Consider the following 14,552-nt stretch of genomic DNA (forward strand, 5'->3'; position numbering starts at 1 on the left):
ATGAAGTCAGAATGGACTCGTACACCACAACAAATAAAGTAAAATACATTTATTAAAGAACTGTAAGAAGGTCTTTCAGTAAAAGTGAGTCATAAGAAGAGATTTAAAAGATGAAACCAGTTATAATGAAACGGCAAACAAAGCTGATGGGAGTGAACCGCCTGCTGACGAGTTATGTAAGAACGACAGGAGAAATTGAAAGTCCATTCTCTCCCCTGTGTGTTTTTCACTTAATAAAAACCTCATTATTTACCAGATAAAGGGCCGAGGCCTTTTGACTGGTGTTCGACACATAGACTCCGCCGAACAAACCATTAACCAGGTGTTGACACTCCCTACCTGTCTACTTTCTCTTCTCTCTGTGCCTTTTTTTTTTGTCTCTCTCTGTTTGAGTCAACCAGTGTTGCTCAAACACAGCACTTAAACAAGCTATCGACCTGCTGTTTGAACAGCGGCAACCTAACTCGCCCTCCTTCGGTTCAGCACGGTTGCTTCAGTGTGGCGACTGTTTGTCCCAAACATAACAGCGACGGCACTGGAGAAAAGAACGTCTGGTGGTTTAAACATTTTTATTAATTGTTGGTTCATAAAAAAACACATAATGGCAGTGTCCCTGGTTCGATTCCGGCAAGGGACCTCTGCTGCAAGTCATTCCCCTCCTGTCAAATAAAGGAAAAAATACGCAAAAATAAATCTTTAAAGATTGATAACAGTCTGCAATCCCCCCCAAAAAACCCAAAACCACCAAGTATCTGTCTGTGCACCCAAAGCCTGATCATATCTTATTCCTTTGTGCTATTGAGCTCCATTGTTGTCCAAAAAACTGCTTACAAACACAACATTGCACCGGGTGACAGGTTCCTTCACTACCACAACAACGCACAATGCACTTCATCATCCTGCTGCCAGAAATACTCACTGGAGCAACAAATGCACTATTTCCTCCTGTTTGAGTGACATTTGCTTAAAACTACCATTCCCAGCTTTTGTTACTAATTCATTAAAACTTAAACTACTTATTTGTGATCAGCTTTTACAGATTTACATCCTCAGTATGAACCAGTGGGCTTGAGACTGGAAGCCTCAGAAAGGGAAGGGACTGAGAAAGTATTGAGAAATGGACTAATGCATTGCTAGTTTTTGTCTTTTAATGGGATTGGTTGACAATGAGAACATACGTAACATATAAAGAATAATGGATAAAATACACTTCTTGCACATGAGATCCAACAGGCCAATGAGAGTCACAGACATGGAGGGAATAAAACGCTCACAGAAAGCCTGAAGCTTGTGTAATCATCAGGTTACACTCTCAAACTGGTTTCAAAGGAATTTACACCATCAAATTCTTTTGGCTAATAACTTCTCTCTGCTCCCTGACACTCTGTGATTTATGATGAGAGTTAAATATTTCCATACATCATAAACCGGGGGGGGGGGGGGGGGGGGTTATTTTCCACAATAAGTGGATCTTCCAGCAACCAGTTGGTCAACGTAAGCCATGTTGTGTGGAAATGGTTGAATTCCACAGCAGCTCAGTCGACTCTTTGGACATTATTTTGTTCCTTAGCTTTACATACCGTTCAGAGTCAAATTTGACCCATTTTTACATTTAAGAGCTGTAAAAACACCATAAACACATTTCATCTACATGGACTTTGACTAATGTGACCCTAAATACACACAAATATGAATCAAATGCATCATTTTTGTTAATTTATGTGCAGCTGATGTCCAAATTTGACAACAAAATTCAAAAATCAGCATTCAAACGTGTAAAATTCTTCATATTTTATAAAATGTTCTCATGGACCATAAAATAGTGATTGTAAATGTCTTTTTTCCCATAAATAAATAGAATACACTCTTTTTTCAGGATTAATCAAACATTTATTAATGACTGACGGGGAGCTTATGAATTTTAATTGGTGCAGAGACTAATTATGAGCCAGAATATGAACAGTATGAAAGGGTTAAGCTACATTAAAGACTAAAAACAGGCTAATAATTAATCTTTCATTTTAGCAGAGCTTTTTGTTGGTGTTGTAGATGCAGTGAAAGTGTTAATGATGAGGAAGTGAATATTTAAACAGGCCTGCATTTGTATTCCTAGCATATTCTTATCATCTGTTTGGCTGCCACACAGTGAAAGTGGCAGGTGAGTTATGTGGGAAATGTACGTCTGTGAAGATACACAAAACGTCTCTCTCTGCAGATTTACACACCAAAGTGGGTCATGGGTAATAGTGGGTTTTCGTAGAGGAGCACACACACATCAATCTGTTAGACAAGAGTCCCGTTTCCATTAATGAAGTGTCGGGTAAAATTTAGGAGGACAGAACTTTACAGGAGCGTCCTCTCACTCGGTCGAGTAGGACCGTGATAGGAGCCACCAGACTCTGGAGGTGACATGCGACAGTTTATAGGCGCTTTTGACATCACATCCCGCTTTGACTATACCCAATCAGCACCTAGTCAACCTCAAGCCACATCCTGGAATTTTTCAGGGGGTGCATGGATTACATAATCGTAAAATTACACCGAAGTTTCTGCATTGGAAACTGGGCTAAAAGGGCGTTTCCACTGCAGGAACTTCGGGGTGATTTTACTGGGCCGGGGCTGTTGGCGTGTTCCTCCATAGCAGGAACTTCCCCCGAAGGACAATCTCCCAGAACTTTTATGGGGGCTAAACTTGTCCCTGCCTCGGGGTAGGTACTCCGTGCCGCCCTGAAAAACCCCTGGGTGGGGCTTGAGGTTGACTCAGTGCTGGTTGGATATACTCAAAGCGGGATGTTACGTCAACAGAAAGCGCCAAAATAAGCAGCATTTTTTTACTGCTGGTAAAAAAGTCCATACTGTCCACCGCCATGTACACCAACACACACACCAGAAATACGACAACCTGCTCAGCTCCTTCCATGTTTACATCCTCGTTGTCGTTTTCTTTGTTATGCTTTCGACGCATCGCCTCGGTGACGTCACGGTCAGAGTCCGGTGGGTCCTATCAGGGTCCTACTCTGCTATGGAGGCACAACGGCCTGGAGGGTCGAGTGAGAGGACGTGGAAATGGGGCGATTGTGATTTGTTGGGGGGGAAGGTTTGAAATAAAGGATTCATACTTTACAGGAGAAGTTAGACCCCAAACCTTACATGTATTCATCTCTGAATGACTCATGTTCCAACCTTTTAGTCTCAACGTTTTTTGATACTCAACACAAAAAATGCAGTTTGTTGGAATTTGTGCTTTGAACCGGTTTCCACTGAAACATACTTTGGCTCCTCAGTCTGAATCATACTCACACCCCCATTCAATCTGCGATCGGTTTATCAGGAAGATAAAACACAAACGTAAACACACAGCACAGCAACAATTTGGCAGCCATGCATGCAAGGCTGTGAATGCAAAGGTAAGAAGACCGAAACTACAGTTAACGACACATGCGCACAAGTTTCTAGGAGGCATAACAAAAAAATAACGTCTGTAATTATTCTTGTCCTTGTTCTTGTAATTCTGTGTCCAGCTTCTCAGATGTGAATATTTTCTAGTTTCTTTAGTCTTTATATTAGTGAACTGAATGTCTTTGAGTTTTGGACTATTGGTGGGGAAACAAGACATTTAAGGTTACATCTTGAGCTTTGAGAATCACCATTATTCACCATTTTCTGACATTTTATGGAACAAGCAACTAATCAGTGAATAAAGAAAGTAATTGATTAATCGATAAATGGAAATAATCATTTTTGCAGCTGTATTTCTGAGGCTATATTGAGCTTCCAAGTGCTTCCAGGAAGTCTGTTTCGTACGTGTAAACAAACCGTGCGTACGAACATGTGGGTGGTTGAGTTAGCTGGCAAGCTGTTGCGGCTATAGATCCTTGTGAAGTTGACCATAACGCTGCTATGGCTAGGAGGCGAGTTCTTTTGTTTAGTTTTTGTGGCTGAGCACTAATAATAACAATCTGAGCCGGTTAGTGGCAGGAACAAGCTCTTTCAGTGGATGCACTCCTATGTGTGCACTCACCTGCAAGGATTACACTGCAACTTGTTTGGTGGTGGCTGCCGACTGAAGTGCTCTCACTCAATATAGGACCAGTTCCAAAAGTGTTTGTCCTCATTAGTCACTTGGAACCAAATAAGCTAAAAAATACCAGAATATCCATTTAAGACACAATTCTTGTTTGGCTGGTTGTATTCAGACGTTTAAAGTTTGACGATTTGACGACTTCTTTGTAGAAAAACATGTTAACACTTCTTTAAAAGACGAAACCGTTTATGATGAAACACAGTGAACTGCCTGCTGTCACTATTAAAGAATGAAAAGGCTTCGAGTTATGTGAGAACGACAGGAGAAATTAAAAGTACATACCCTCCCCTGTCTGTTTGTCTCACTTAATAAAAGACTCATTATTACATTGCAGCTTGTTTTGCGGTTGCTGGCTGAAAAGCTCCTTTCACTTAATACTGGACAAGTTCCAACTATTATTGTCCTCACTAGTCCTCACCTAAAAGTTCAGAAAAGGACTCTCACATTAATGAAGTCAGACTGGACTCTCACATTAATGAAGTCAGACTGGACTCTCACATTAATGAAGTCAGAATGGACTCTCACATTAATGAAGTCAGACTGGACTCTCACATTAATGAAGTCAGACTGGACTCTCACAGATCAAGCAGAAGCCAGTTTCTGTCCAGTTTTTTGTCTTTAGGGGTTTAAAACAGCGCTGATTGGCCTAAATGGGGCGCTACATTGTTTGTTTACATGTTACTGATTGGCGCAATGTGTGCCTGACTCATTTTTTAAAGGAGATGTTTAGGAGGATATCCCCCCACCCAAAAAACTACAGTCAGTCTGATATGAAATCTCTCCATATACTGGTTGACTTGTCTAAATAAGGTCAGTCTGCAGTCTAGGAAAGGTCAGCTGGGGAGTATTTTCACTTTCCTGTGATGTCACGTCAGTTTCTCCTCAGCGCTCTTGTCTGTTTTTCCTTTCTTTCGGTCAGTAGAGCAAGTCAGGATTATCATGGTAGGATTAGAGGCTGACGGCAGGTGACTACACACACGCACGCACACACGCACACACACACACACACAGACCGAAGTAATTGTAAACCTGGTTTTGCTGGCTGGCTGGCTGGCTGAGCAGATAGGATATCAGCTCTGTATATCTTCTATACATGGAGCGCTGAGGCCGGATGAATGGAGCTGACTGTTTAGGTGCTAGTGGAGCGTGTAGAGCGTTTCCATTCATCTGAGCAGAGTTTTAGCCTGCTGCAAAAAGTGTTCATCACAGATCAGTCTATATTCAATTGTTGTTTTATTTAGTTTTATTAAGCGTTCTCCAAGCGTCATTGCAAGTTTGCACCCTCGAGTCCTCAACTTAACTTTCAGAAAAAATTATCAGCTGATTTACAGACGTCTTTTTCCAAATGTAAGTCTATGGGAAGAAGTCTTTTTGGGCTCAATAGTGTAAAGTTATGTAGTAATTACAAAGTTTGGCCGCTGTGTCAAATTGGCTTAGAAGCCCAGGTTCTCTTCCTGTAGGGCTTGGTTATACCGCAAGGCATACTGGGTAATGTAGTCCAAGCAAGGGCCCTCCTCTTTACGCCAAAACAGAAACTGAAAAACATACATTTGAACCCAAGCTGTTTTCTTGTATATGCATTGATTTTGATTGCATTGTTACACTTCAGCCACCACAGTGGACACTAGTGTGTCATCCCGTACGCTACCACTTCTAACTGCAGTGACTTTTTTGGTTGATTTATGTTATTATAATGTAATTTGATGGAGAAAAAAAAGAAGTTCACATTTTTTTCAATACATTTTTCATACCTAAATAGAAATAAAAACACTTAGGAAGACAATACTGACTGAGGTTATCATCATTAATGCAGGAAAGGGTTAAACTGAAGCCCAGTGACACTGAAAAAAAAAAAGTGAACATAGACATTGAAAAAAACGCATCATAATGCAAAAAACATCAAAATTAAATAAGTTAATATGATTGGAAAGATGGTAATTTAAAAAAAGGTCTGTTTTATTTAACAGTGGAGCAGTTTTCATCACCAGTACTTGTTTTAGTGCCTTTTTTCCAGTACAGTTGTGTCAATGCCAGTGTTTCCTTTTTCAGTTCAGGTTTTGTTCTCAAGGCAAAATTTGGTTTTCAATGCCACAATTGAACTGTTACTGTTTCAGCCTCATAGTCACTACGTTTTTATTACGTTTTCTCCTTGTAGCTACAGAACTGTGGCAGAGTTCAGATAGAAAAAGTAGCCGTCCAGCCAGATGAGTGTAGACGGCTGTTTTGTTGGCAGCTGTCTTTGAGGAGCCTTCTGAACACTGCCAGTGACCCTTGTGGGGACCCAGGACCCTAATTTAGCAACCACCGCTCTAAAGCTCTCAGGATCAAAACTGCAGTGGACTCGGATACTGGAGTCTGTCTGTGGTCTTTTCAGCCCTGGCTGCTGCTAAACCGCTGCTGGAATATTTTGTCTGCGAATGACTGTGACATTCCTGGCAGTCACAGCAAATCCTGGTAGAATTTAAAGTTTAGGCGAGAAAGTAGGAAGGGAACAGAAAGGGCCCTCGGAGAGAAACACAAGCAGAAGAGACAGACGTGTTGTACGTTCCTGGCTCTCTTGTCTATAATGTGACCTTCAGCGACTGCTCAAGTTGAATAAACCTATTTTCTTAGACAGCCAACATTACACTAAGGAAGCGAAGCATCAGGATGTAATGGTACGCAAATTCTTCGGTGTAGTACGTACCTCAGTTTCGGGGCCACGATTTAGTGCATTTTCCATACAACGCTTAATACAGTGAAGCACAGGAGAAAGCTTTTTTTTTTTTATCATTTATTTGTTTTATATAGTGGCTCATCGGCCATAACTCCTGCTGTCATTAAGGTAATCAAAGTTATCAAAGGCTCAAATAAATAAACACAAATATCAATATGTCAGTAATGCTCGGACTTAATGGAAAATCATCAAAAGGTTCTCATTTGTGTCACATCTGAGCCATAAATTTCAGTGGCTAACATGCAGACTAGCACAATTTTGCTAACAGACTACACCTAACCAGCTTTCACTATTGTAGTAGTAACCTTTATTTATACAATGTTGTACACATGCTAAGATGTAAATATAAACATATTAGACTATTTTGACAGAAGAAGGATTCCTAACTGGACTTGACGTCTTGTTTTTAACACTTCAAAACACGTACCTTTGCACCTCTTATGAACCTCTAGAGAATATGTGATCAGAGATGTACAGAAGTATAATAATATAGTAGTGGATGAGCTGTGAGGTGCAAGAGGTTTGATCACATACAAGTAAAGACAGATATTCTAGTATATTATAAATGCCTTCATTTCACACTTGATATGTTTTCATAGCTGTAAATTTATCAACACTCGCTCATATCATCATTAATCAGTGATGCTTTCAGCTTTAAACACACTACTTTCCTTACAAATACTGTAAATGACCTAAAACCTCAGTTTGCCCTGAATACAGCTTAAACATAACTTGATGTTCTTTATTTATTTATTTATTTAAGATTTCTTTTGCCTTTTATTTGTAAGTGCAGTAGTGGCATGGGGGCCAACAGGAAATAAGGAGAGAGAGGGGAACGACCTGCAGCAAAGGTCTCTTGCTGGATTAAAACCAGTTACGCTGCCATTATGTGGCTTTACCCAGTTGACAACATAAGCGCTCCATTCTTTTTTAATTTTTTAATTTTTCATTACATTAACTCCATCTACAACCTGTTTTTCCTGCAGGGATCAATAACATTTCTGCAGTGCAATCCTTTTCTATTCACTTCCCTCTTCTTCCATTTATCCCAGGATCACTGTTAGTTGCTCACAGAGGCGTTCAGCCAGTTACCTGCAGTATTTCATCACCGATGGCTAAATCCCTGCTGCTAGTAAACCTGTCGGCCCCATGCAGAGTGCTGCATGCCTGGCCAGCAGTAAAGCATTGGGCCAGCTAACAGCTTTAGCTGTCTGGAGCTAAGAGGCTAATGGTGCGGTGTTAGGGGTTAAATCGGTATTATCCTCTCTGGGGTGGACCAGCAGCAGAGACAGAGGACAGACAGGGTGACTGGGTGCAAGAAAATATATAGAGAGAGAGAGAGAGAGAGAGAGAAAGTGGGATTCAGGCCTGTGTCCCAACAGGGCTTTCCTTCATTTTAATTCAATAACCAGAGCAGCACACCAGCAGCTGTTGGTCACAGATGTAACCCAAGGTCAGAGCCTGCAGCGTGAACCAGCCTTAGATTACATAATCAATCAGCTGCTGTGACAAAATGCAGCGATAGAAACAGTTGTTTACCCTTTAAGGAAGTGTTAATGTCATGGAGAGCTTTTTATCTCTGCAGATGAAAGTATTTAAACCATTTAGTTGTTTTTTTTATATAGAGGTTTTGAACATCTTTCAGACATGTTGTGCTTTATTGGTGATATCAGTAAAGATTATATTGCAACTAAGTATATTATATACAAATGTGATGAGATTTTGAACTGAAATAATAATAATGATGATAAACGTTCTTTCTATAGCATCTTTCCAAACCGACATTACAAGGTGCCTCACATAATGCAATATACACAATTTAAACAACATAAAATTAACAAAATATCAAACACAAGACACAATAAAAAGTGGTTTAGTATAGATAGATGAAACAGATGATGACCTGCAGCGTTAAATCAATAGTTAAAACATTAATTGGCAGCTATTTTGGCGGTTGAATAATTTATTCAGAAAATAAATGTTAGATATATAAATCTTGGATGTGTGTCACACATGTAGAGATGTGACCATAACCACGAAACCACAGTCATGTGACGTCTGTGGCAGGATTCAGTCACATCGGCTGGCATTTCATCTCACGGTTGTCTTCAGTCGTCTCGTGAGTGGAGCTGAATGAGGAAGAACGACACAGAGACACACCTCTCTCTTCCCAGTGTGTGTGTGTGTGTGTGTGTGTGTGATGAGGGAATATGAAAGAAAAGAAAAAGTCCACACCATCACACCCACATACGTACATGATAGTGAAAATAAACAGATTTTGTATAAAACATGTCATTTGAATACATCACCTTGAGCTCTAAGAGTCAAGAACACATTTTTCTGTATTTTTGGGCATTTTTATAGACAGTGGCAATTTTATTCTAATGAAATAATGAAAATTATCCTTAGTTGCAAACCTAGTGTTATCAGTCATTCGATATAAGTCATCTTCAACTATTTTGATCAAAAATCAAGATTTTATGTAAGTTTCGTAAGTAACACCACCAACTAGTACTAGTTTCAGCTTTGCCATTTTTAATATATATATATATTTTTTGATAGATAATTTAATATAGACCTTTGTGCTTTGAGAAATGGTCATTTTTCACTATTTTCTGACATTTTACAGACTGACAAAATTATCAAGAAAACAATTGGCTGGAAAATCAGTAATGAAAATAATTGTTTGTTACATAATTATTTCAAAAGCTCTGACGCATCTCACTTCACTTTTCTCTCTTTGTTGGGATTCATGTGAGCCTGAGGACGTTCGCATCGACCCTTTATTACGTCTTTCTTATTTTTCTTTCTTGCTGGTGAAGTGGAAGGCTGTAATGGTTAGTCATAGCAAGGCCGTGGATGTTTTGTCTGCAGTAGATGAAGAAGAAGAGGAAGCAGGTACTGCGACTGTGTATTATACAGTGTGCAGCCTTCATCTTCTTTTATTGAAATGGTGACCTTTATTTTTACATGGAAACGTTGAGATGAGCCCAGAGAAAAAGCTTAATGGAAAATCAGCCTCAGTGCATCACAGCAGCATTGATTCACTTGTGATTGGCCTCTTTTCTCTCGGGTTTTTTTCTTCTATGTGGACGGTCGGCCGAAGAGTTCCCGGCCTCTGTCCTCATGTGGAAGTCAGAGCAGCCAGAAATAACAAGACTCACTCAGCAGTCAGCTGTTAAAAATGGTTTTACACTGTTCAGAGATGCTTTTGTTGTTCAGAGACGATCAGAAATGAATCTTACCTTCAGTGACAATAAATGAAGACCCCAAAGGTAGATAGAGCAGCAACAATGGCTGAAAAATACAATTTTTATAAGTGAGCAGTGAGTTTAGACATTTATAAAGCAAAAGTACCAAACTCTGACACTTTGACAGTATCTTAAATATGTACATTTTACAGCTTTTTCTTTTTTATATCGCTGTAAACTGAATATTTTAGCGTTTGGAAGCAATATGAAGACATGGCTTTATACTCTTTGATTATTTAGTTAATTCTTGTTGACTAAAGTAGGAATTAACCCCAGAGGCTAATCTTTCCTGCACTCAGCACCACCTGAATTAACAACAGTCATTAAACTGAATATAATGTTAGGCTTCTTTCTCTTCCTGTGTCGACCCTTCATTATTCTTCCCTAATGTTTTTCCTTTGAATGATTTCCTTTCTCTCGTGTGGCTTTATTTTTTAATGTCTTGACGTTTTCTTTTATGCATTTTATTCTCTATGCTCTTTTATTCCATTCAGATTTTCATTTAGATCAGATTCATTTCAGCTGAGCCCATAAATCCTTGATGTTTGAACACTCATACTGCAGCTATAATACTCTGAAACTCATTCTCTCTGGTTCTTAACGTACAATTAGTTGGTTTTTGTTTGTCATTTTTCAAACTGAAAATGTCAAACCTCCTGCTTTCTAAATAAGATAATTAGCTGCTTTTATAATAGATTGAATATCTTTTGGTTTTGGACTGTTGGTCGGACAAAACCAGACATTTGATGATGTCACCAAAAGTCTCGAGGAAATTGTGATGAAGACCAAATGATTAATCACGTAATCAAGAAAATAATTACCAGAGATTGCAAGTGTGATATTTACTCTATCTTTCTGTTCATTGCGCTCTGTACACACTCCAGCTATGTGCAGAGAAATACCTGAAAGATTTACTACTTATACTTTAATAATAGCTCTTTCTCCTTCATTTAGGTCATAAGCTCTTTAGGATTATTGGTTGGAAATACGTATTGTTTAACCATCATGGGTTTAAATCTCGTTAAACTCAGCGAATCTCGTTGTGGTCATACTTCGTGTGATTCTGTTGGAGTTTTTTTTAAAGCCGTTCGTGTTCTGTGTTTTTTGTTTCCTGCAGGCCAGTTATCCTACGTGGGAGGATTTTGTAACCAAAGGAACCAAGCTACAATCACAGCTCAGGTAAGACGTTCATGCACACACACACATTTAAACATTAAAACAAGGTAATATTTCTTTAGAACTGACCCCCATTGGCCATTAGGGCTACAGCGGGCACGGCTGCATCGTGTTCTGGCTGCGACGCTTTCTGTACGGCGTCGCTCACCACTGTTAGCATTTCAGAAGAGGAGAGTTTTGCTCGAGCAGCGCCAAAGAGCAGAGAGCCATCCCTCTACTTAAAGACGAAGGGTTGGGGGTAGTCATGTCTTGTGATTTTACACTTCCAAAATGAACCTGATTTATTTATTTAAACATGATTAGATAAATGACTTCCTGCCCGGCACAGTCTGCTCTATGCAGCTTCTGTCAAAAATAAACTAGGTACGTATGTTTAGTGCAGCATGGAGACGCTTCTGGGACTCTTCTGAAACAAGCATTGACTAGAGGGACTGTGATCAGCTCTGGCGGCTAAATTGCAGCTGAAATGCAAAAGAGAGGATCCCCGTGGAGTCAAGGCATAAGTCAACTTTAACATCTGCACCTCCTTTAATAACCTACATGTCAAGTCTCTTAGCAGCAGTTTCATAACAAACATACACAAGTGGATATTTTGTGTGTGGCAGTGCAAAGAATAGTAGAAAATGGCTAACAATGATGCTACAGACTACATTTAAATGTAAAAAATCACAATACTAATATTCTAACTTGGTATCCCAGTCCTCTCTTATATATTCTGCTGCGCTCGAGATTTTATATCACTCAAGTCCGGTTAAAATTGGAGAGTAGAGGCAGAGAACGCAGCCCCCTCATTCATTTGAATGGAACTGCTGCGTTGGCTCAGACGGTGCTCTGGCCAGAGAAATGCAGGGTCATCCCACTCGTCATTTGCAAAGCAGCGTGTTATCTGGCAAGGAGCTGCATCTGCCAATCAAATTTGGCTTATTTTGCTTATTGAAAGAGGTTGTTTTTATAGGTAAGTGATTCAGCATTGAGGGGGATTAGTAGGGAAAGTCAGGCTTTGTATTTAATACTTTCGTTTTTTTGTGTGTGTCTTTCTGCTTATTGTTAACCTGACTGGCTGGGTGGTTTGTTACACGCAACTCATTTGAAAAGTCATGCATGGAAAGTGTTTGGGAAAGGGAAGGAACTTTATAAAAAACCTGGCAGGTGATTGGATGAACCGTCTATCACCGTCTATAGCCACCGAACACCTGTTGGTTTGGACTCAAGCCGGAAACTCGAATACTAAGTATGATGATGATCTTGTGATGCCGTTATCTCGTGAATCCAGCTGCCTTGCAAGGTAAATCTATTGTTAAACCCTGCAAAAAAAATTACCAAATATCTTCTGGGTATTGTTATACAGTCAGCTTTACTTGACAACAGCTGTGTCCTGAATCACGCTCTCTCTCACACACACACACACACACACACACACACACACACACACACACACACACACACACACACACACACACACACACACACACACACACACACCATGACTCAGTAGCTGTCTCAGTATAAAAACAGCATAATGTCTGTGTTTCCCAGTAGTCATCGTCCACTAGGATATGCTGTAATGCATCACTGAAAAGTCTGGACTCTGATTGGTCGGAAGGGTGGATTAACTTTTAGTCACCAGACAGTATGAACACCTGTGAGTTGTGTTTGTTTGCTGATCTCAGCTGAAGAGCTTGAGGCAAAAGCTTTTAGTGTAAAAGCCACAAACAATGTAATTTAAAATGAATTTGATATTTGTGTGAATCTGGAAGTCCATTACAATCATGTATTTAACACATACACCACATATTATCCCTTACTTCTTCCATACCTCCCAGTCTCACTCTTTCTCATTTTGGTTTTTAACTTCTCTAATGAAGGGACCCTTGACCAGAACACACTGCATAGTTTAATCAGATCTAACCAGATTTTGCAGGAAAAATGTAATTAGTTTTTTTCGTCAAAGAGCTTCTGTGACTAGAACATAACTTCACGTGACGGTGAGTTAACCTGCAGAACAAATCTAAAGGCTTCTGACTGAAATGCACCTGATTCGGTAGCTGTGGTTAAGACAGACATGTCCTAACTATTCCTTAAAGGGCCGTGAGGCTGCAGGTTTTCATTCCAACCAAAGAGGAGCACACCAGGTTTGACTCATTTAATCAACTGATCTCAGTCTTCAGACAGCTGATTGGTCGAATCGTTCACTCTTGATTGGTTGGAGCAGAAACCTGCAGGCACTCAGCCCTTTATGGAGTAGTTTAGACATGCCTGGGTTAAGACAACCGACATAATTGATGTGTTGGTGTAGAGGGCTGCAGCAGGATTACGAGCCTGCAGGACTCAACACAAATACTGTGGCTGTTGGTTTTCACAGGGTGAAATTACATATATGAAATCATAAATAACTTTTAGTTGTGGGGTTTACCATCCATGAAAATGCATTTATCACCAGTAGACACTGAACACTGTTTTAAGTTCTTTGCAACATAATCATGTATGTAAACCCAAAGTGTTAAAAATGAGATAAATGAATAATATGTCTGCTCATTCAGACCAATGCAGCAGCTATTCTTGGTTTACTTTCTTCAAACAATGGCTCATTAAACACACCCATCACTATGGATGATGATAACATTGTTGGGGAATGATGGGTGGGCTACTCTTATAAGGATACTGTCTTTTTACCTTTCTTTTAATATGTATGTATTAGAGCCAGACTGATATTATCAGCTCCAAAAATCCAGTATCGGTCGGGCCTTAGTGTGTATTCACTGCTAGGGGTGGGAATCACCAGAGGCCCCACGATACGATATTATCACAATACTCGTGTCACGATACGATATTATTGCGATTTTAAATATAGTGCGATATCTTGCAATTCATTACCTTTTTTCAACTGTAAATTATGTCCCCAAAGGAAACATATGTATGCACCTAAACTGTTTTTATTACAGTGTTGTCCAGCTTAATTAAATGCAAACATGAACATGTGTAGACTGCTGTATACTGCAGGTATTTTGAACAATGCAACTTGTACAAAAAAAAAGTTGTGCAGGCCCTTCAGCACCTGGGGAATACCAAAAGTTACATTTTCCTTTTCAATTCATATAATAAAAGATTGATACTTGGCATCCGTGTATCAATACACTATTGCCACGCAAAATATTGCGATACTATGCTGTATCGACCCCCCCACCCCCCCGTTCACTGCCCATCCTCACCAACACACAAGCTCTTTTTCTTACTTTTCCTCCCTCCAGTTTATGTTGAAATCACCTCAAATCCCCACAAATAAGTAATAAAAAAGAAATAGGTAATAAATACGTGTTTCTATGTT

At 39.7% G+C, this 14,552-nt stretch overlaps 1 protein-coding gene across 4 annotated transcripts in view; it reads left to right on the plus strand.

Moving 5' to 3' along the window:
- Positions 1-14,552, plus strand: part of mtss1 (MTSS I-BAR domain containing 1) — a 215,471-nt gene that overhangs the window by 157,585 nt on the left and 43,334 nt on the right. For all 4 annotated transcript variants that reach the window (XM_062416009.1, XM_062416008.1, XM_062416010.1 and 1 more), the window contains one exon: positions 11,169-11,230. In XM_062416009.1, coding sequence (XP_062271993.1) covers positions 11,169-11,230 — 62 coding nt within the window. The remainder of the gene's footprint in view (positions 1-11,168; positions 11,231-14,552) is intronic.

The sequence above is a fragment of the Scomber scombrus genome, chromosome 3, assembly GCF_963691925.1.
Source record: "Scomber scombrus chromosome 3, fScoSco1.1, whole genome shotgun sequence".
Taxonomy (NCBI): domain Eukaryota; kingdom Metazoa; phylum Chordata; class Actinopteri; order Scombriformes; family Scombridae; genus Scomber; species Scomber scombrus.